The 21249-nt window shown below is 38.9% G+C and overlaps 1 protein-coding gene across 4 annotated transcripts in view; it reads left to right on the top strand.

The window, feature by feature from the left end:
* The window catches only part of CDKAL1 (CDKAL1 threonylcarbamoyladenosine tRNA methylthiotransferase), a 421037-nt gene that overhangs the window by 126769 nt on the left and 273019 nt on the right, over window positions 1-21249 (top strand). For all 4 annotated transcript variants that reach the window (XM_074870845.1, XM_074870828.1, XM_074870837.1 and 1 more), the window contains 2 exons: window positions 95-191; window positions 10998-11046. In XM_074870845.1, coding sequence (XP_074726946.1) covers window positions 95-191; window positions 10998-11046 — 146 coding nt within the window. The remainder of the gene's footprint in view (window positions 1-94; window positions 192-10997; window positions 11047-21249) is intronic.

Here is a 21249-nt window from a genome sequence, read left to right as displayed (position 1 = left end):
TTCATTGTGATTGCTTTTCTGTGTCACATGCACAGAAAACTTTGAAGTTGAAAATGATCAATTTTGGAAGTATTAACACTCTGTCCTTCTTTAGGAAAGCCCAAGAAGGGAAGAAGAAAGTGGTTCTAGCAGGCTGTGTGCCACAAGCCCAACCTCGACAGGACTACCTGAAAGGCTTGAGTATTATAGGGGTATGTATCTTTCAATTAGAACCAAAGGTTTTCATAAATGTTTTCAGTAGGTCAATGTCAATATAAAGACTTTGTTGCCTTTCTCGTGGAAAAAGCGTCAGAGAAGCTCGGTACCCGCCTCCATTAGTCTTTGCGCATTATACAGCACTTAAACCTTCTTTCATCCAGGGTGATTTTGTTTGGTTGTGACATGAGGGGAGAAGGAAAGGGACGCTGTTGGTGGAAATGAGTTCCAGGGCCCTTTGTAGCCTGAAAATATCCAGACTTCATCCAGAGTGCTGAAGATATCCATTACCATATTCTTTAAAATATCATAGTTTATTTGCTTTAAGACAAAAAAAAATACACCCTTTCTTAAAATCAGTGGAAGAAGTGTAAAAGGCTAGAGAGTATAAATTACATGGACAGAGCTGAGGGTTTGGTGGTTGGTATTTATTTCACACTATGAAGCAGAATGGCAAATAGAGATGAATATTTTATTTAAATTTGAGGCAGTCTGAAGAGTTAAATCCACCAGTGACAGTTGTTAATCAGTTACCAAACTTTACCTTGAAAAAGTAAACAGAAAGTATTTGACTTCGGTTAATAAAGTGCCTTTAGTATCCTTCGGGATGAAGTCCTACTGTGTAATTGAATCACTTTTGTAAAACAGTCATGATAATCCAGGAGTCGAAGCACAAGCTAACAAAGATTCTTCATTGTTCAAACCTTTAGATTAAAACTGGATGAAATTGTAAAAGGTGTGTTTGAGTTGAAGCACTGTCGTTGGATTCAGTGTGTGAGAATTACAATGGAGTTGTCCTGAATTGTTAAGCCAGAGCAGATGACTGTGTGGCATTGTTTCTGTGTTAAAAATGTAAGGACGTCAACATGTTTCCACTTCAGTGTCATGAATTCAGGTTGAAATTAAGATTTTATAGGAACAACAACAAAAATGTTCCCAAGCTTTCACTTTCATTAGATCATGCAGGATGCAGTTTTCAAAGTAATTTAGAAGTAAAATAATAGTTTATTTGGAATTAGGGAGAAGATGACTTCATTAACTGATTTATTGGAATTCTTTATAAAGATGGACTTTGTGCTATTTGAATTTTTAGTTAATTACTGCTGTCACTCAAAATGTTTTCTCTTCTGATTTTTTTTTACAGCTGCCATTCTCAGCTTCGTTAATGCCTATAAATTAACTTAGTGCCCAGAAATTATATTCAGGGGCTGTAAAATGCCACACTATTCTGTATAGATGATATTGCATTAATAGTTACAGTTGAAAGGAAGAAACAAACTTTCCATTCCACTCTGCAGTCTTACTTTACACAAATATATGCAAGAGAACTGTGGTGCTCTGTCATCTCTAAGACTCCAACTAATTAAGTGCAACTTACTCTGTGCAGCAGGATAGAAAAAACAAAAAATAAATGTTGAATGGATTTCCTCTTGGCTCGGAGGCAACTTGGTTATGTGATCTGTAATTGGTTGTTATAGTGAATATAATGATATCTACGCATATGAAGACAGAGGGGGGGAAAAAAAGTGAGTCACTATCCTTTGACCAAGACTGTAATTTGATGTTTCAGTTTTGGTGAATTTAACTTAGGAAACTTGGGGGATCTGAAGTGTGATATTTTTTTTTTTTCCTTTTTTTTTTTTAATCATTATTTTTCTGTTTCCCTTTTTGTTAAACTTTCCTTTTTAGGTAACATGTAATTTCTGAAAATTACCTTCATCTTTATTTTGGCACCTAGAAATCAGTATTTAGTGAAAAATATTTGTAGTTTTGTATTTACTACAGAAACATTTCTGTTAGGAGTTGATTAGGCTCTTAATGCAGTGTTCCCAAGTACTTCTGAATTGGACCTGAAAATACTGAAATGCGATCTTTGCAGTAGGGACACCGTCTTCTATCTGTCATTGCTGTGGTAGAATTTACTGTGCTTTAAGTAATAGATGCATCAGCTCAGAAAAGCCTTAAACTTTAGGCATAGCTAATAACAGAAGCAAAGCTAAGAGCAGATATTGACCATGTTTTCACTTTGTAATTAAGATTTTCTTCTCATCTTACAAAGAGTGTGTGTGAGGGGGTGACTAAAGGATAAGAGTTGTTATCTTGCTATTGCAAAATATTTTTGAAAAGCAGTTTTGACAGAATTGAGAAATAGAAAATGTTCTGTTGGCAGTAGGATATTGATTCTGCTTTCAATTTTAAGCATTAAGAATACACTTTTGGAAATCTTGCTTTACCACCAGGCTGGTCTCATCTTCAGCTTGGTTGAGAGATAGAGCTGATTTATTGTTGCTTATGTAAGCTCTGCTATTTACTTTTTTTTTTTTTAAGAACAGTGTTGTCTGAGAATGTGGTTATTTACCAGCAATTGTAACTCCCTTGGGGCAGCTTTCTGAAGGCAGAGTGTGTCAGAGGGCTCTTCTGCTCATCTTGTTATGATGGAGGAGGAAGTTGCGATGTAACTAGCAGAGAAATTCTTATAACTCAGGGCTTGTTTTGATCTGCATTTGAGAAATACAGGACTGAACTTCCACTGTTTGTTGCAACTTGATTTGGGTAGAGGGGAAGGAAGAGCAACTTCATATCCCTGTTATAATCTGTGATGCTACTGTGCTTTTGTGTTTCTTTAAAGTGATAGCCACTTTTTAAAAATAATGTGGGTTGGGGTGTTGCCATAGGCTGTATGTAAGGCAAACCATAACATAACATGGCAAGATACAAGAGCTGTTTTCTGGAAGGCGGAAGTTCTAGGTAGTAGTAAACTTGCCGAGTGTGAAAAGTACACAAAACAGATAATGATGCATTACACAGGTTCACAGCCATTTACACTCAGGTGATTTCTAAAGCTTACTCCTTTGTTTGGAGTACCTACTTCAAACTGAAGTGCACATATGGTATTGCAAGGAGAAATCAACTCTTGTAGTTAGACTTGTCCCTCACTTTTCATTGTAAATTGCTGAAAAGTGACTTTGTCTATGCTGATTGTTTTGAGGGAATTATAGGGGAAGGGAAGGGAGGGACAAAGGGTAAGGAAAGGTTTAGCAGACAGGTTGTGTTTTGGGACTCATGATTGGATGTAGTGTTTCCTTATTTTGTGAGTTGCATACAAGGGCACGCAAAACCCTTGTTCCCAGTGATGAGGTTGAACCATTGGAATGGGATGAGAAGTTTTGTTTCTTGTCTGGAGTTTTAAGGTATTTGATGTCTAAATGATGCTATGTTTTGGAACCCTGACCAGTTTGCTGAGGGTTCATAGGTCTTCAGATGCTTCACAATCCCTGTTTATCTGTAATTTGAAATCATCAGACTTACTGGATGAAAGCATGAGGCCTAATGCACATGTGTATCCTGTTAAAAGCATATGATATCTCTGCAGATGAGTGAATCTCTTTCTCTTCCTGAATGAGAATATCAACCCCTGTTCTTCGTCCTTCCCCATCTTTTGCAAAGTAACATCTAGCATCAAAGACCTGTTGTTTTCTGCCATACACCCATTTCCCAAGGGAAGGATTTCAGCCCATTCTTTCATCTGCACAAAATATATTAAGTGTTGCCAAGGGTGTAATCCCCCCTCTGCTGCTACGCTCCGAGTCGGAAGGTGCAGGTCCTGTGCGTGGTAGAGTTACTGCAGGCTCTTTGGCCAAGTTAAGCCTGAAGCCACTGCTTCCAGGAGAAACATATAGCCATGAAAACTTCTCTGTAGGGGCTCCCTGCATTCCCCTGACATCCAAATAACCCTTTTCTGTGGCTGTTCTACTCCATTAGGCAAGCTTTAGGTAATTTTTTTTAATACCCAGTTTGAAACTCTGGAGTGTGAGCAGTGGAGGTGCTGAACACTCCCAGTAGCAGCATGTAACACTAGGAGCACTGCTTTAAAATAGATGGTTCAGTATAAAAAATAATGCTAAGTACATTACAAAAAAATAGGCACTTGACTTCTCAGGCTGTGTATCTATAATAGGTATACACTTTTAGATTTAATGTGCCTTAGGTCTCCATTTATAAAACCCTTTAGTGAGCAGAGCTTTAACAATGCCATTATGAAAGAAAATCAGTGTAACCTTACCAAGATGCAAATGCCTGTATGCCCCTACTGCTTTGATGTCCTAAATGAGGATGATCTGTTGTATGATATTTTTGATGCTTAGTTCATACAAGTTTCAGTGATGTTTGCAAAACAGGGATAACGATACTTCTCTACCTTGCAGTGTTTGTTAAGGTCAGACTGCATTAAAGATTGAAAGCCTCTCTGCCACCCTTAAACTGGAGCCTTGCATAAATGCAAATATCTGATGATATTGCCTTCATGAAAGACAAATTTGATGGAATTTTATTTTGAATGATTTGAATTAGCAGAACTTCTTGGAAAATGTGCTGAAAGCCTGGGAACAGGTGCACACTGTTTTTCTGTAACTTATGGCCAAGAATGATTTCAGGCAAAATTCAGGCTCAGTCAGTATCTCTCAGCTGGTTGGCTTTGGCTTTTGAATTGCCATGCTGATATTCAGATATGACGTGTGAACCTGGAAAGTCAGGAAAGAATTGCAGTTAAGCACATGCTTTTAAACTGAAAATTGGATATGCATATAGAAACTATTCATTTCCAGAGCAGTTTCTTACTGTCCTGTGAATCAAAAGGTATAGAAATTAATCTACTTAAGAATTATACTTCAGCTGTGTCAGTGTTTAGCAATGAAAATCAACTGTTTATGTGCTTTTCTGGGGTAGCCTTCTTCCCTTTAAAGTTTGTGTAGAGCTTGCTCTCAGAATACCTTTCTAAACCAGAATATTGCCCATTACTATGGTCAGTGTTGTCAGCAAAGGTTTTAAACACAGATGTTATCCCTCTGAAGCCAAAGTGGCTAGTCACATGCCTTTTGAAGTTATGTATTAAGGCTGGGATTTATGCTGCCTAAGTGCTGTAATTTGAGAGTCTGTTTTGCTCAGCTCCCTTTATGGTCAATGAAGATAATTATCTCTAAGATAAGTTAGATTTCTAGAAGATCTGAAGTGACTTCTTAAGCCTTGTATTTGCCTTTTACTAGCTTTGGAGAGGGGATAGGCTGAGTAGGCTTTTAACATCCAACATCTGAGAGAGCTGCCTAAGCAAGGTGAGATGAAACTGAGAGTTGGTGAACTGGAATTAAAATCTTTTAAGATTAAGAATAGCAGGTTGTAATTACCTAAGATAATTTTATCTATGTAGTAACCAATCTGTTTCTTATCTGTGTGAATGGAAATCAAAAGATGGGTAGGATTTTTCCTAGATGACAAAAAAAGATTGTTTTACTTAAAGCAGTTATATATATATATATGTATGTTCGTAAGCAGCTGGGTGCTGATGGTGTTTGCTTCAGCAGTAGCCTCATGCTGTGCAAGCAAGCTGCTTCCCCTTCCTGTATTGTGGGTACCCTGTCCTCCGTTTCTCTCAACCATTAGCTAAAGTTGGGTTTTTTTGTTTTGCAATGTTTTTTCAGTAAATGCTTCCAGTCTTCAATATTTCTGGCCTTTGTCCCTTCTTCAAGATTTTTTTATTTTTTTTGATAGTCACTTTCTGGTACTTGATGAGCTTACACGCTGCTTGTGTTACGTCTGAGAAATTTCTCTTTGGAAAAACTCAGTCACTGTGCCAAGGGAAGGGCAGTCGGGGGAGGCTCTGGGAGTAATTTCTTGAGAGAGTTGTCACTGTCCTGTCAACATCACAGAAGCTTTAACCTTCAGACCTTCTGTGGTAGAAAGACATTTCCTTCCGTCCTGAAAGGACGCAGGCTGTGGGGAGCAGCTGCATTTACTCTGGTGGAGGGACCCTGAGAGGGCTGGTTGTGACGAGGACCTAGCTGCCATTTTTAACCAGTGGTAACTGTGTCAGTAGCTGTGAGAGCTGAGACTGATCAGAGGGTGAAACCACAAACTTCTTGACCAAAAGACAGTCACTGGTGGCAAGTGTCAGAGATCTCATATCTGGTTTGTTTTCATGTGCTGCTGATTCTACCAGGTTAATTCTGTTCTCCCAGCAGAAACAACAGTCAGCAGCCAGGTGATGTGGATCCCTTGTGACCACTTACAAGAAATGGCATGTCAGACACAGGAATTATTCTGTGATATTACAATTTGGAGGCAACAAAGAGTATGATGTACTCTACACTCACACATGTTGAGGTATCACTGCACTAAGAATCAAAAGATAATTTGAGGGAAACTGCTGATTTGAATGTCAAGATGCTTCCCAACTCCTACAGTGATTTTTCATCACCTGGTAAGCACTCTCTTCTGAGACAGAGAAAGTTCAAGTCATAATAAAAGGAGATATATTCTGAAGGAATTGAAATGCTCGCTTTGTAGGATTTAATCCACTTCAGATGGGATCAGGATAACCATTATCTAACAGGCGGTGGCGTAACTCCAGAAAGCACGAGCACTGTGACAGTTAGCAAAGGGCTGTGTACCTCTGATGTAAATATGCTTCTTGCAACTGACTCCATCTGAAATTATCTCTGGTCTGTATTAAGAGGAGAGAAAATGAATACCTCTTCTTTTATCATATAGACTGCCAGGAAGCCTTACAGCATCCCCACCTTTTTTGCAATACATAGTTGGGCCAGGTCATTTCCCAGCTTCTTCAGTGGTACAGCTTGAACCAAGCAGCTTTTCTGTGGTGCCTTAGATGCACATGTAGCAGACTCCATTAAAAGGCAGCCTGTGTCCTTAAGAAAATATTGGATGTTATGAATTGCTTGTTTTGACAACCACCCTCTGTTTTCTTATCATGGCCGCAGGCACAGCGAGAAGCTCGGAAAAGACCATTAAGACGTTGGATATCTTCACTAAGAAGAGCTGGTTGCTTTTATGAAGTTTAGCACTTTTTATGTGGCTTAGTTGTAAGAGACATCTGAAGAGCGTCTCTCCTGTTTTGTGTTGGTCCTGTCACTTCAGAAAGAGATTGGTCCAAACATTTTTACCCACAAAATGCTTCTGTCTGTATTTCAGTGGATACATTAAACTGAAAATGTATTTATTTCACTGTAAATTTTGTATGAGGTTTTGTCTTCCCAGATGACAACTCAGGGTCTTTGCAGAGGTCTTGGTGCTTCCCTGAAGAAAATGCTAGAAAGTTTCTCTTACTTTCATGATAGGTTCATGGATGTACTTTTCTAGATAGCTTTCTATGGTCTGACTTCTACAGAGTACAAAATCTCAGGGTAAATGTGCAACCTGTCACTTAACAGCCTGTTAAAAGTATTCAGAGTTTATAGGAGCTCTCTTAGAGGTTGTTTTTTCCAGAGTCCATCTCCTGCAAAACAGTTTCAGGATGTTAATCCTGGTTCTGAGATGACTTGGATCATGTTTGAGAGCTTGGAGGAATTTGCGTGACCATCCTCAACATGCATGGCTGCACTCACAGATCACCTGGTGTGACACTGCAGACACTGCACGTTACAAGCATGTCTTTGGGCTGTTTACGCCTAGCAGTGATCTGTTGAATGTGATTGTGACAGTACAAAGGGAATTGGGGAACTTTCTCCGATGACAAATGGACCAGTGTGTGCATTGCTGTATGCCTCTCGCTAATTACTGGGGCTTAGTAGGAGAGCTCAGGACTTCTGTCTCAGTGGAGTGCTGGGGCATCCTGAGAAGCGCATCGTTCAAAATGTGGCTGGCTCGCAACTGTGTGTTCAGGAGTGACCTGCAGCTTCAGCCCCAGCATGGATTGCCTCATGTCTTCCTTGTGTGTGTAAGGGTTGCATACGTGTGATTGCTGAGCTGTACTTAGGCCTAGCTCTGATCCCACCAGGAAGGCTCAAAGATTTTTCCTGGTCTTTGTTTCAACTCAGCAGGCTTCATGCTTTGATATAACTCTTTTCTTTTTCCTTGCTTTTGACCAGCTGGTTTCCTGCTTTGGCTACTCCTTCATTCCATGGGCCTTGCCTGTGACCTTATCCTATATCCATCTCAACCCAGATTTCTGCATCAGCCCTGATTTGTCGTGGTTGGTTGTTTGGTTTTTTTTTTTTTTTGTGTAGTCCTGCTCAGCTGCCTGCTCCAGTCTGCCATTAGCTTTTGTTCTATCCAAGTCCTAATGGAGAACCATTCATAATGGACAAAAAGTCCACCGTGTACACGCTTACACTAGAAACAAGCTCTCACAAGATCCATGGAGCCAAGTGCGGTGCACTAACTACATCCAGCAGTAATGTACCGACTGTCAGTCCTGAAGGTCTGGTTTATTGAGACTCATTGCAAAGAAATGTTGAGGAAGGGTGTCTTTTCCCTTCATACACCACTAAGAACTTTTAAATCTCTGAGCTTCATGGCATTTCTGATGCCTGCTGGAGATACTGGGTTTCTGCTCAAGAAGGTTTACAGATGCGTTTGATACCACTCCAGAACAGAATTATCTGTAAGTTTAGTGAGATGTGGAGAAAAGAATCCTGCAGGCCTTTGTATACCCAAAAAAACTTCATTACCATGACTTTGTGATTTCCCCCCCCCCCTTCTTTTTCAAACAAGAATCATCTAAACCTTTCCTTCTTCTCACTCTAGATTCATCTTAGTTTTACTAAAATACTTTTATTTGCATAAATGCAGATTGGAAGCATTCAATTTTTTTTTTCTTGAGCACTTGGCGCTTTAGCCAAGCAATTTCCAATAATTTCAAATGAAAAATACTTAATGTGGGAAATAACACATAAGGCAGAATAAATATCCATTTCTAGTCACAGATCTTATCTCTCAGACTTACAATTTTAATTACTTACATGAACTGTTTTCTTAACAGACATTCAGAATAATTTAATTTATCCAATAAAACGAAAATACAACGTAGTGGCTGTTTTTTCCCCAGTGTCTTGATCTAACAGGGGGTTTGGAGCCATGCAAAAATTCCCCAGATGTACTATACAGAAAGTCGTCATAGGTGGTTCAGGTTATGAACCAACCAGGTTTCTCTTGCTTTAAAATTATTGTGAACTTAAACACTTCAGTATTGAGATATGTAGCAGTAATATTTTAGGCAATGTATTTGGCACAGACAGTGTTCTCTGTACTGTAAATGTGTAAATTGTAAATATGTACACTTCTGTTTTCAATTTGCATTTTTTAATTTATTTTTTGAAAAATAAATAGAAAGTCTATATGTAAGTATCTTAGGTTGTAATTTTTTAACTTATATCTAAAAGGGGTATGTATACAAGTATGTAAATACCTGTGTTCCACACAACTGCTTCTGTGTGCTTTCAAGTAGATTGCTAAATATTGACATATGTCTGTAATATGAATGCTTGTAATCCAGAAAAGTATTTAAATATATATCTTTTAATGAGTTTATTAGAATGCCAATATTAGTGATACTTTAATTTCTAGACTTCATTAATATACTGTATTCAGAAATCCGAAATGGCAGAGATTTGTGTATTTCAAAAGGTTTAAAAAAAAATGAATTAGTTTTACATAGACTTTATCCAACACCCAGACAAGGAAAGGAACAGACTCCCACTCACTTTAGATGGGAACTCTAAATCAGACACCAACTACAGATGAGCTTTTGTTTTAGCTGCTATTAGACTGATTGGAAAATGAATGTGAAATAGAGATGATTGTGCCGACATGGGTTTACAGGAAATGACAGACTCGGTGGTTTAAGGGCACAGAGAGTTAATGGCTTCGATGCAAGGGATCCATGTTCCAGGCTCCTTGTTGCAGACCAGGTCCTGCTCTTGAAGCCTCTGCAACTTTTGCTTTTTTGCTTGTTTTTGAAACAAAGCAGAAAAGAAACTCCAAGGAAATGACTGCGGAAATCATACTAAATCTAGTTCATATAATGTACAGCTTAGAGAAGCAGTATTTAAAAAGGAATATTGTGCAAAAACTTTAAATTAATTTAAATGTGCAAAGATACGCTTTCCTGCATTGTATGTAAACATCTATGTGCATATATAGTAGACATTACATATAATAGGCAGTTTGGATGAAAGTTGTAGGAAGAACCTCAACTTCAAGAATTCTGAGTGTTTCATTTTGCAATGCTAATGCTGATTCCTTCTACTTAATATATCAAAATCTCTATAGTATATTGGCCTTTAACTTTAATTAAAGAATAATGTATCTAATAAGAAATAATTGAGTGAGCTATCACATTATGGGTGAATTTTGGCAAGTGTAACACTAAAATACAAATTTGTTGTAATGGTCACTAACTATTATTCTGTCTTGTGAAAGGCATGGGACTTTTCCTTCCATTTCCAAACACTGCCTGCAGTAAGTCCAGAACAATGTCTTGCTCCCTTAAACTTGACCACAGTATTTTTAATTTCTTGCCATATTCCAGTGTCTTTCCCCTGCAATGCTTCCTTAATTTTCTTCCCTATAGTCTGCCCTCACAATATCCTCAGCTTACGTTCCCTACCATCTACTATTTTGGAGTTGAGGCTGGGGAGAGGGAGCACTGAGGGGCTGTTTGAGCAACCCAGGTGTTGACTGTCTGGGTAACCACTGCCTTTCACAGACCATGAACAGCAGTTAAGGCCTGAACTCTTTTCTAGCATCCCTCTTTTCTAGCCAGCTTGTGATTTTTGCCAAACTTGCAGGAACTTGTTATTTTGAGGACAAAATTTGGTTTGAGTTAGGTGGTGAGTTTTAAAGTTACTTTTGGCAGCTGAATCAAAATGCACAGAAAAAAAATGACTAAAACATAGCCCTCAACTCTTTATTCCCCCTTAATCTAGATGAAAACACTTTTGAAATAAGAGTTTATATAAAGTATGTTCAGTTGTTGACTACTTAGATGTTGACCTTCTGACTTTTTTTAGGTTCAGCAGATAGATCGTGTAGTAGAAGTTGTGGAGGAAACGATTAAAGGTAAGCATCACACCTGAAATAATTGCAGCTAGTCTGAAAGATGTAAGCCTTAGCTAGCAGAAGTGCTGCTGTTATGTTCTTTATCAGCCTAATGCTTGCTTTCTCCTCTAGCTAAATGTTTGGGCAGTGTATACTTTGCTGTATACACTTTGTGTAAGTGATAATTTCAGAGATCTTTTCTGGCAGGAGCTCTGTGGCCTGTTGGATTCATAGGTAAATGATCCAGGGGAAGACTTCAAGAAATCATTTAAGTTGCATCAATGTAGGTGGGTGTAGAGTATTGTTTAAAGTTTCTCACTATCTTAATTCAGTGCTCTGTCTACTTCCTTATGTTTAGTCCTCTTGTGTTTTCTTCTTTTCAGATGTCTTAGCTTAATTCCCTGAACTTTCCTTAGCAGTACAGATAAATTATCTGCTGGTTTAATGTTCTTTTGTAACTGTGTTCCCTGTTCTCTCTGTTCATGTCTGTGTACACTCAGTACTTTGCAGTGAAGGAGGGAAAAGACAGTATTGTTTCTGCAGCCTGACTAGTAAACATTTGCTGTGAAATAAATATATTTGTCTGGGTCTTTCTGGGTTACCCAAGTTTGTCTCCATTACTTATCAGGCCATAAAAATTACTGTTCCATGAAGCTTTAAATTACAAGGTTTAGTTTAATTTAGTTAATTTCAATATAAACAAGTGTCTAGTCTACAAGATGTTGCCTGTAACTTTAATGCTGGGATATGTTTTTGAAGTACAGGATGAAAATGTAGAAACAATGCAAAATTTTTAAATTAAAAAAAAAAGCTTCTATCAAGACATTGTGTAGTGTGGTTTAAGGCTTCTAGAGTTTGTGGTTTGAAGGCCTTAAGATTTCTGGTTGCTTTGAATGCTTTCAAAAATGAAACCTGTATTCTTATATAGTCCCAACCAAAACTTTTCCCAGTTTGTCCTTACCTTATAGCATCTATTTAGTATGACCTACTGTACCATACAAAGAAATGTATTCAGTGTATTCGTATTTGTTATCAAATAAGCCAAACTGTTTTTCCAGAAACATCATGGTGCTCATGACAATGTATTGGAAATGGGATGCTTCGTGATTTTTACAACAGCACAGTATTATAGATCCCTATCTGATTTTCCTGAATTTTATTTATTCTTAAGGGAGTAAGATGATAACCTGGGTCAGCATGCCCTCCCTTTACAAAAAGAGGCTTTGTAATATTTATACTGACTCCAGACATTACTGCTTTTTGATAACATAGTTACTTAGGTTACTGTGACTGAATATTATATGACTAGAAAGAAGACAAACAATATAGTAGCAGTTACTAGAATCATGCTTTTCACTGAATTCATTTTAAGATTGCATTTTGCATATTGATATAATTCTGGAAAATAATGTTCATAGACATGTTAAGAAACATTTAAACTTTAAAAAGTATGAATTTTGGGAAAGATTTTGGTTCCTTTCTAACTTACTAGAAGTGCTTTGAATACAAAGGAGTAAGTGGGCTGCTGAATTCTGTACATAGTGCCAATTCCTTCAGGGATTTCTCAAAAGATAATGGAGCATAGGATTTCTGAAGTTTTATTGTGGAAAAAATGAACAAAGTGGCTCCCCAATGCGAGAGAGACATGGACATACTGGAGAGAGTCCAACGAAGGGCCACAAAGATGGTTAAGAGACTAAGACCAGACCATCTGTCCTCAGAGGAGAACCTGAGAGAGCTGGGGGGCTGTTCAGCGTGGAGAAAAGAAGGCTCAGGGGATCTCATCAATGTATATAAATACCTGAAGGGAGAGTGCAAAGAGGACAGAGCCAGGCTCTTTTCAGTAGTGCCCAGTGACAGGACCAGAGGCAACAGGCACAGACTGACACACACAGGAGGTCCCCTCTGAGCATCAGGGAACACTTTTTTTTACTGCAAGGGTGACTGAGCACTGACACAGGTTGCCCAGATAGTTGGTGGAGTCTCCATTCCTGGAGATACTCAGAAGATGTATGGCCATGATCCTGGGCAGCTGGCTCTAGATGGCCCTGCTTGAGCAGGGGCTTGAACCCAATGACCTCCAGAGTTCCCTTCTAACTATAACCCTTCTGTAAAAATAGACTTTAAATTGAAAAGAGAATAAAAAAATTGACTGGGGTCATAGCATATGATAACAGCTTACCTTTGCAAAAACCAACCATAGAAATAGGAGGCTTTACTTATATTTTTTTCATTTAAATTTGTTTAAAGATAATGCATTAATGTATGTATTTGGGAGTCATCTTCCACTAATGGAGGATAATGTGAAGCTCTTTCTCACTGTGTTTTACGAAAGACTCTAACCGTGAACTTCCATTATCCACGTGAAGTAAAATACTGTAGATAATAGGACTGTTGGTTAAGAATATTTTATATTGTAAAGTAGATACATGATAGATGCTTAAATTCATGTATGTAAAACTAAATGAAATGTAACCCTCAGTCTTCATAAGTCTATACCATTAGTAACAACTTCTGAAGCCGCAAATGGTTTCTGGAGATGGAGGTGGTGTGGGATAGGATTAAGTACAAATTCTGAACTCAGAGCCAGCTTAGATTAGTAAATTTTAAGTTGCATATTTGCATAGTTGTATGATGCAATTTTCTTCACCTCTTTTAAAAAAAGAAAATCAAAAGGTTGCACTCTCGTAGTGTGGCTATGTATATATTGAAAGTTTAAAAAATGTTATATATTGAAAGTTTAAAAAAATGTTTCAACTTAATATTTAAATTGAGTAAATCTAAACTGTAGTGTCGGCACTCTGTAGGGCAGCTGTCTCTGTAGATTGGTTGGCCTAACAGTTGTCTGGATTTTCTGTCCACATTACAAGGTGGTTATCCTAGTTGCCTGTTTCCAGTCTAAAAGTCTAGCTTTCCTTGGGTTCCCCTTTCTTAAGGGGTAAATTAGATTTTTCTTCGTTGCTTGAATTTTGCAGTGCACAGTTTACAAAAAGGGAAACTTTGTAAAAATAATTTGCCTTCTCTGCCCCCCCCTTTTTTTTCCTAATAGTTTTCTTTCTAGTTTTCCAAGAAAATGGCTTCCCTGTTGGATTTGTTTGAAAGCTTACTGTATTCCCAAAGAAAATTACTTTCTTGGAATTATTTAGAACTCTTTGTACAAATATGGAGGGGTTTCTTCTAGATTTGTTTCTCAGTCTTAAGAGCATTGTTAGGAAACCCTCTTCAGATCAGTGTCATTCTGCTGGTTCAAGAGAAGGTTTCAAGAAGTAGATCTTTATGGTGGTCTTTACCTCATTTGTTTGAAAACAGCGTAATTGCCAGTTCCCAATGCTCCATTGAGATAATTCTCATAAACACTTTATATGTGACTTAATCTTTTTATCCTCCTTCATCACAAAATGGAAAAGAAGGATGTTCATGTTTATCATTGCCCTAACAGTCAAAAGAGAGAGAGAATATTTAAGAGACCCTATGATTTCTCTTTTTTATATCACCCTTTTATCACGAGTCTCATGGAACTTTGAAATTTCCGAACTGTCAGGTAAACTGTCATTTACAGAAGTGATCGTTAATTGTTCAGTATTTGTATGCAGGTCATGTCTGATTAATATTTATACTGTGTCCCAAGATGTATTTTAACTAGGGGCATCTTCAGGTACTTTTACTATTGTATTGTTACTTATAATCTGAAGCCTCTATGCTGCCTGCTAGGAGCTAGACAAATTAATTCGATCTCAGTCTCAGAATTAGGTTTCTCAAAGGGACAGCCACAGTCATGTACATTACCCAAATTATAAGACTGTATTACCACAATTTTTACTTCATTGGGGCACCCATTTCCACTCATGTGCTTAGCTTCCTGGCAGCATGTTATGATGACATAGTATGTTAGGAAAGTATTGCTAAGGAGTTGCAGTGTCTGTGAGCTAGGAGAAAACAAGGTTATAATTGATGTATGTTCCATCATAACGTAAAATTTCTGTACAGATTTTAAAAGCTTTTAGACTGATCAGTCCCTATAGCATGTCCCAATAAGATGAAGATTTGTCTTTGGGAACCACAGAATGCCTTTATGTTGGTTGCTCAAGTCAGCATTTTATGAACCACTTTAAAAGCTGTCTTTAAAAAAACCCATATAGTGTGTGTATATACAAGCTTGGATATAAACAGTTTACAATAGGCTAGGTAATACATTTATTCTGTAATTTAAAGGAGAAGTGTTAACTGCTTATTCTAGAAATCCTTATTTTCTTAGTTTTGAATTTAGGTTTTCAGAGATTTGGGTCTTTCCCCCCCCTTTCTAGACATGCTAGGTCTCAGATCCCATGTTGTTACAGCTTTCTGGGAGAGGGAGGTATGGAGCAAGAGTATTTGTGTACAGTCTGCTTTTAGCTGAGGCCTTAGGGAGATGAGAGACACAGGTTGAATTGAGTTTAGTCTATATTGTGTATCTGATGCTTTCACAGCACATAGTTTTACAATGGGTCGTTAGACTTCATTATAAAAAAAACCCAAAGGAAATTACTTCAGGGTTGAGCCTTTTACACCTCACATAACCTTTCTTGATTTTGGTCATGTTGACCTGTCTGGTGAAGTTGCCCATCCATTCCCAGTTTAATTATTAACCAATATTTACTAAACTGTTACATTGTCCTAATGTAGTTACTAATTATGAATCGCTGATAGTTGCTGTGTCAGTCTGTATGAAAATGAGCAGATAAATGGTACCTATATTATGTATAGGCTAAAGTGTGGAATTTATACTGGATTGCCTACCTTAGCGTGAGTGTGTGTATAGGTATGCATGTATTTGAATGCCAGCATATTAAATAGTATTTGTATGTTCTGTTTGATTTCACTATAATCTGCTGATAACAGTAGATAAAATACTCTTTTTTTTCAGTTTCTGTGATTGTGGGAAGAGTAGCTTTGACTTAAGAAGTTGATGACAAGCCAAATGAAGAATAAAAATTGGAGGAGGCAGGAGTTCCTTTTTGAGGAAAAGTATAATTTGGCTCCCAGTCAGGAAACTGACGTTTGTGCCAAAGTGCAGCTTGAGGAGGGTCATAGGGAGGGTAGTGGCCTCACTGAGTCCCTGTTTCTGTTTGTACATCCTTTGAAAGGACATAGCAAGGGGGAAAAGTTTTGGATGGGTTGTTTTATTTATTTCACTGTGTGGTGGCTTGACCTTGGCTGGCTGCCAGACCCTCACCCAGCCATACTCTTGCTCCCCCTCCTCAACAGGACAGGGGAGAAATTAAGATGGAATAGCTCATGGGTCACGATAAGGACAGGGAGATCACTTACCATTTACCATCACAGGCAAAACAGACTTGACTTGGGGAAAAAATTATTTAATTTATTGCCAGTTAAAAATAGAGTGAGACGGTGAGAGACAGAGAGAAAACTAAAACTACCTTCCTTCTGCCCCCCCTTCTTCCCAGGCTCAGCTTTACTCTTTCCTTCCAGATTCCTCCTCCTGAGTGGTGCAGGGGGACAGGGAATGGGGGTTGCAGTTGGCCCATAACAGCTCCTCTCTGCCACTCCTGCGTCCCCATGCTGTTCCCCTGCTCCAGCCTGGGGCCTTCCCGCAGACTGCAGTCCTCCAAGAACTGCTCCCGTGTGGGTCCTTTCCCTGGAGTGCAGTCTTTCAGGAACAGTCTGCTCCAGCATGGGTCCCCCACGGGCTATGTGCAGTTATGCTAGAAACCCTGCTCCTGCTTGGGCTCCAGCTTCCTCAGGGTGCATCCACCTGCTTTGGCATGGTCCTCCACAGGCTGCAGGGAGACAACCTACTTTATCATGGTTTTCTCCAGGGTCTGCAGGGGAATCTCTGCTGGGGTACCTGGAGCACCTCCTTCCCCCCTCCTCCTCCTCGCACCTTGGTGCTCACAGGGCTGTTTCTCACACTTTTCTTGTGACTGCCAGGCATTGTTCTGCCCTTGCTTACCCAGGCTTTCCCAGAGGCCCCCACCGGTGGCTTTGAGGCTCAGCTGTGTCCTGTGGTGGGTCTGTCAGAGCTGGCTGTGTTGGGCATGGGGCAGCCCCAACCTCTCTTCACAGAGGCCATCCTGCAGCCCCCCCCCGCCAGTTCCTCATTGCAGACACCCTGTCAACACTGCTACGTCCGTAACTGTATTTCTAGGTAGTAGAATTGCCTTTTAAACTCAGATTATTGAAAAGTAAAGGTACTGCCAGCGAAAGTTCTGTAAAGGGCTGTCTATATTTGACAGACTAAACAAAGGCGGGGAGGGGGATTGAAATTGTGTTTTCAATAGGCAATATACAGAACTGCAGCTTGTCAGTAACTTGCTGAAATAACTGGTTAAAAGATTCAGCATCACCCATTTATATGTATTAATCGCTGAGGTTAACATCATAATGTGGTAAATGTCACACCCTGCCCCTTTTCTTGTATCCCTGGATTGGAAATTTTAGAGCTGTCCCTAAACAATTACAGATTTTTGTTGTCACCTGAGAAAATGGCTGTATGTGTGGAAAGAGTGTGGTTAGGAAAACCAGTAGCATTTTTTTTCTTCTGTTAATTTGAGAACTACTTTGCAACAAGCATTGACTTATGACGTGAAGGTATCCCATCTTACAGTTTTTAAATGAAGGGGTTGTCATTCAGTCAAACGCTTCAATGAGAGCACTGGGTTGCATTTTGGTTGCCCGTTTCCAACTGTTTAGGAAAAGTGTGGTGTACTGAAGGAATGAATTCAAAACAGTAATACTATTGTCTGTGCCAGTATCAATTCTGGGAGTTTAGCTTTGTACACTGTAATTTAAAGGAAACAGTAGAGCACAATGAGGAATATACAGTAATTATGGAGAAACTACTTCTGCAAAGACAGATTTTAATTGCTTTTTTTTATTACATAAATATTCGTGTGGCTTCACATAAAAAACTTACCTGCTGAGGCAAGAGATTTCCATTGACATCAATTGGTTTCTGTTCTTATGCCAAAGTTTACTGCTGTTTTTGCTGTGCTAATTCAAATGTTTTTGGGGCATGCAGTGACTATTAGGTGTGTGAGACTATCCAGGATCTTAGGTGGGTTTTGTAATTATTTTTCTCAATGTAGTTGTTTCATTGATTTGGTTTAGCAAATTGTTAGAACTGATTATCCCTCTTATGAGTGTCATTGTTATGACTTAATTTTGTAAGTAGCTCACAGAAACTGAATGGGAGATAAATAGTGCTGCAGAAGAGGAAAGCAAGGAATGGGGGGAAAGATTGAAAATCTTAGTAGCAAAATTGTGATTGCTCATTGTTAAATGAGCCTATGATGTGCATGCAAAAGATGCCTTTTCTTCCAGACCCATATGTGCACTTTCCCACACCTTCAGTGAAGTTGATCCTTGCAACATCCCTGTTTTTCTGTCCTATTCATATTGGTTAGACTCAGCTGGGTTTAGCTCTGTTAAAATACCCTCATGGCTGGTAAATGCAGAGTACCTTGTTCAAACCAGTACAATTTAATTATCTATAGGAGGAGTGCAAGTAGATTACAAAGGAGTAGAGATGAAAATAAAAGCTTGCTTTTGCATACAGCGAAAGGTTCAGCTCAGAGTTTCATGCCAAGGCTAAATTTGTTCTATTCAACCTGCACACCCCAAAACATTAGGCAGGTTACTGGTACTGCTGCAGCTAGCTCTGACAATCTACCCTTCAGCATTTCCCTTCCACAGAACACAGCCCGTTTCATCTGATTCACAATTTCTTTTCCTTGAAAGTTTCTATCCAAAGTCTCCTGAGGTTTTGAGCAGCAAGGTTTTGATCCTAATCAAATGCATTTCTTCACAGAGGGGTGAGGACAGAGGGTCAGGGGAACGCTTCCTGTAGTTAATTCTTAGTATTGTCCTTCTGAGCTGTCAAATTGTAGCCAGCATTTTGAGTTCACAGCAGATTTAACGTTTAGTCACTTTTTCAGAAAGACAATAACATCACATGATCTCAAAATAAGTAGGATGAAGCTACTGAATCCTGAAAACAAAAAAAGTGCCTTAATAGGGCATTTCAAGTGCTTTTGTTATGAGAGGGGAAAGTACTGTGGGTATGTCAAAAATGTTCTTGAATATTTATATTCTTAATTTAACTCTATGAAATTTTTATATGAACAGTAATTCCTTGTTAATAGTTATCTACTTTTCTGTTTTACTTGTTGTACTCTACTGTTTTAGTGCTTATAGATATTGTTATTATTGAATGATACATTGGAGAAATACCAAGAATAAAGAGGTACTGTATGTTTAATGGAGAGAAAGTCATGTATGGATTTTGGCAATCTAGGCCACCTGCAGAGCTTTTTTCTGAGGTTTGTGAAGTGCCTCACTCTATTTAATATCTTGGTTTTGAAATTACATAAAATGAATTTTTAAAAGCTCTTGTCTTCACCTGTGTGGCACTCATGTTCTAGAGTCTTCCGAAAGAGAATTGTTGTTGGATGCTAATTCCAAGTGCAGGGCTTAGTAGATGTATATATTTCAAATTAGTAACATACGTGCTGTTATGCACATTTCTCTGAAGCTTTCTTGAGTTGGTGTAGGGTTGAAGTCAATCTTTTTGTGAAAGACTTCTGAATTACAGAGACTGGGTCAAACATACCACCTGCTATCAGCATCCTGATGGGACTGGTTGCCTGGCCCAGGGCATGCTTTTTCCTCTGGTACTGTGACACACAGGGAAAGATCAGTAATTCTGACAGCATTAGTCTGAATTATTCCCTGCCTTGTAATGGACCCAGTTCCTGCCTAACATCACTTGGAAAAGGACTTGACTGTTACGCAACATCCCCACCTTCACTGATCTAGAGGATGAATAATTTACATTAGTTGCTTGGCCAGGAGCAGGGCATGTATCTTCCAGTTAGGTTTGACTTTTCTTTGCTCCCTGTATTTACTTGAGCCAGGAAATCCCATGGATGACACTCAGGGATGCCTTCACTATGTAGCTAACATGCTGCTGGCCAGCTGGGGTTGGTTTGGGTGGAGCATTCACACAGCAAAGCCCTAAGCCGATTAGTGTCGTTTTTTCTGCACTTGTGTGTGTCTGGCAGCATGTGATTGCTCTGGGGAGCTCGGGGATTCCTTTGCAGTCAGTCATGTCTGTTGTGGGACGGCTTGTTTGTGCTGCAGGGCAGGGAGAAGAGATGGGAGAGGAGCTTGGGATCTGCCCTTGCTACATATGGACTCTTGCCATCAGAGGTAGACCAGGCTTCAGGCTCTGAGCCTGCCTGTCCACTGTGAGCTCACCAAGGCTGGGTTTAAATTGCCACCAAATTGAAGAGTTTGGGCTCAAATATGAGAAACAGTTCAGGTTAGCCGTAGACTGTGTTAGGCAATTTGTGTTGCATCCTTATATTTCAGATGCTATTTTTTCTGTTAGTCTAGCCAGAAGATCTGAAATCACTTGTTTAGAAGGTTGTTTTTACCCAGTAGTTACAGAGTTAGAAGAACATAACTCTGGAAATAAATCCAATATCAAAGTTTTGTAATAGCTCCTCATTTGCCTCTTCTGCCTTTATACATTTTTTTTAATTTAATCTTCTTAGCCTCTCTTTTCAATATGTTCTTGACTGGTTTTATTACTTTCATGTAAGTTTTTTTTAATTCTTTTCACCTTTTATATTTACTTGATGCTCCTCTCAGTCTTTATCACTGTTATTGGTTCTTCTTTACAGCTCTTCCTTTTGTTTTTCTTTGGAGAAATTTACTACTTTGTTTTCCCTTCATGTGGCTTTGCCTTCCTTAGCTACACTGTTCCCATGTGCCGTTTTTTCTAGTGTTAGCCTTAAGGAAAGGAACCTCTGTGTTCATTAAGAAGAGAATAATGGTGGAAGGAAATGTGTGCAAGAGTGTATGAAATAGTGCTTAATCCTTTTCCCTGAAGATGCTGGAGAACATCAGGCAGGTTGGTCAGAGACAGCTGGGAAATACAGAACAGTACATTGGCAGCCTTGTGGTGAGGAAAAAAGTCTTTCAGGAAATGGTGAATAACCTCTAAGTATAATGATGTAACTGGGAAAGGGAAAGAATGGCTAACAGAACAAGCTGAAAACAATAGAAATTGTTGGTGCCAAGGTTGGGGTTTCCTGCATCTTTGAGGATTTTCTTTAGACTCATGTTTTTGAGCTGCTTGAGATACCTGCACTGAACTTTGAAGCTAACAGCTAAGAAATACTGCTCTGTGCCTGGCTGGGAGTTGTGTCTCAGTGGCATGCT

The sequence above is a fragment of the Strix uralensis genome, chromosome 1 (assembly GCF_047716275.1).
Source record: "Strix uralensis isolate ZFMK-TIS-50842 chromosome 1, bStrUra1, whole genome shotgun sequence".
Lineage (NCBI taxonomy): Eukaryota > Metazoa > Chordata > Aves > Strigiformes > Strigidae > Strix > Strix uralensis.
This window is presented reverse-complemented; position numbering and strand designations above follow the sequence as displayed.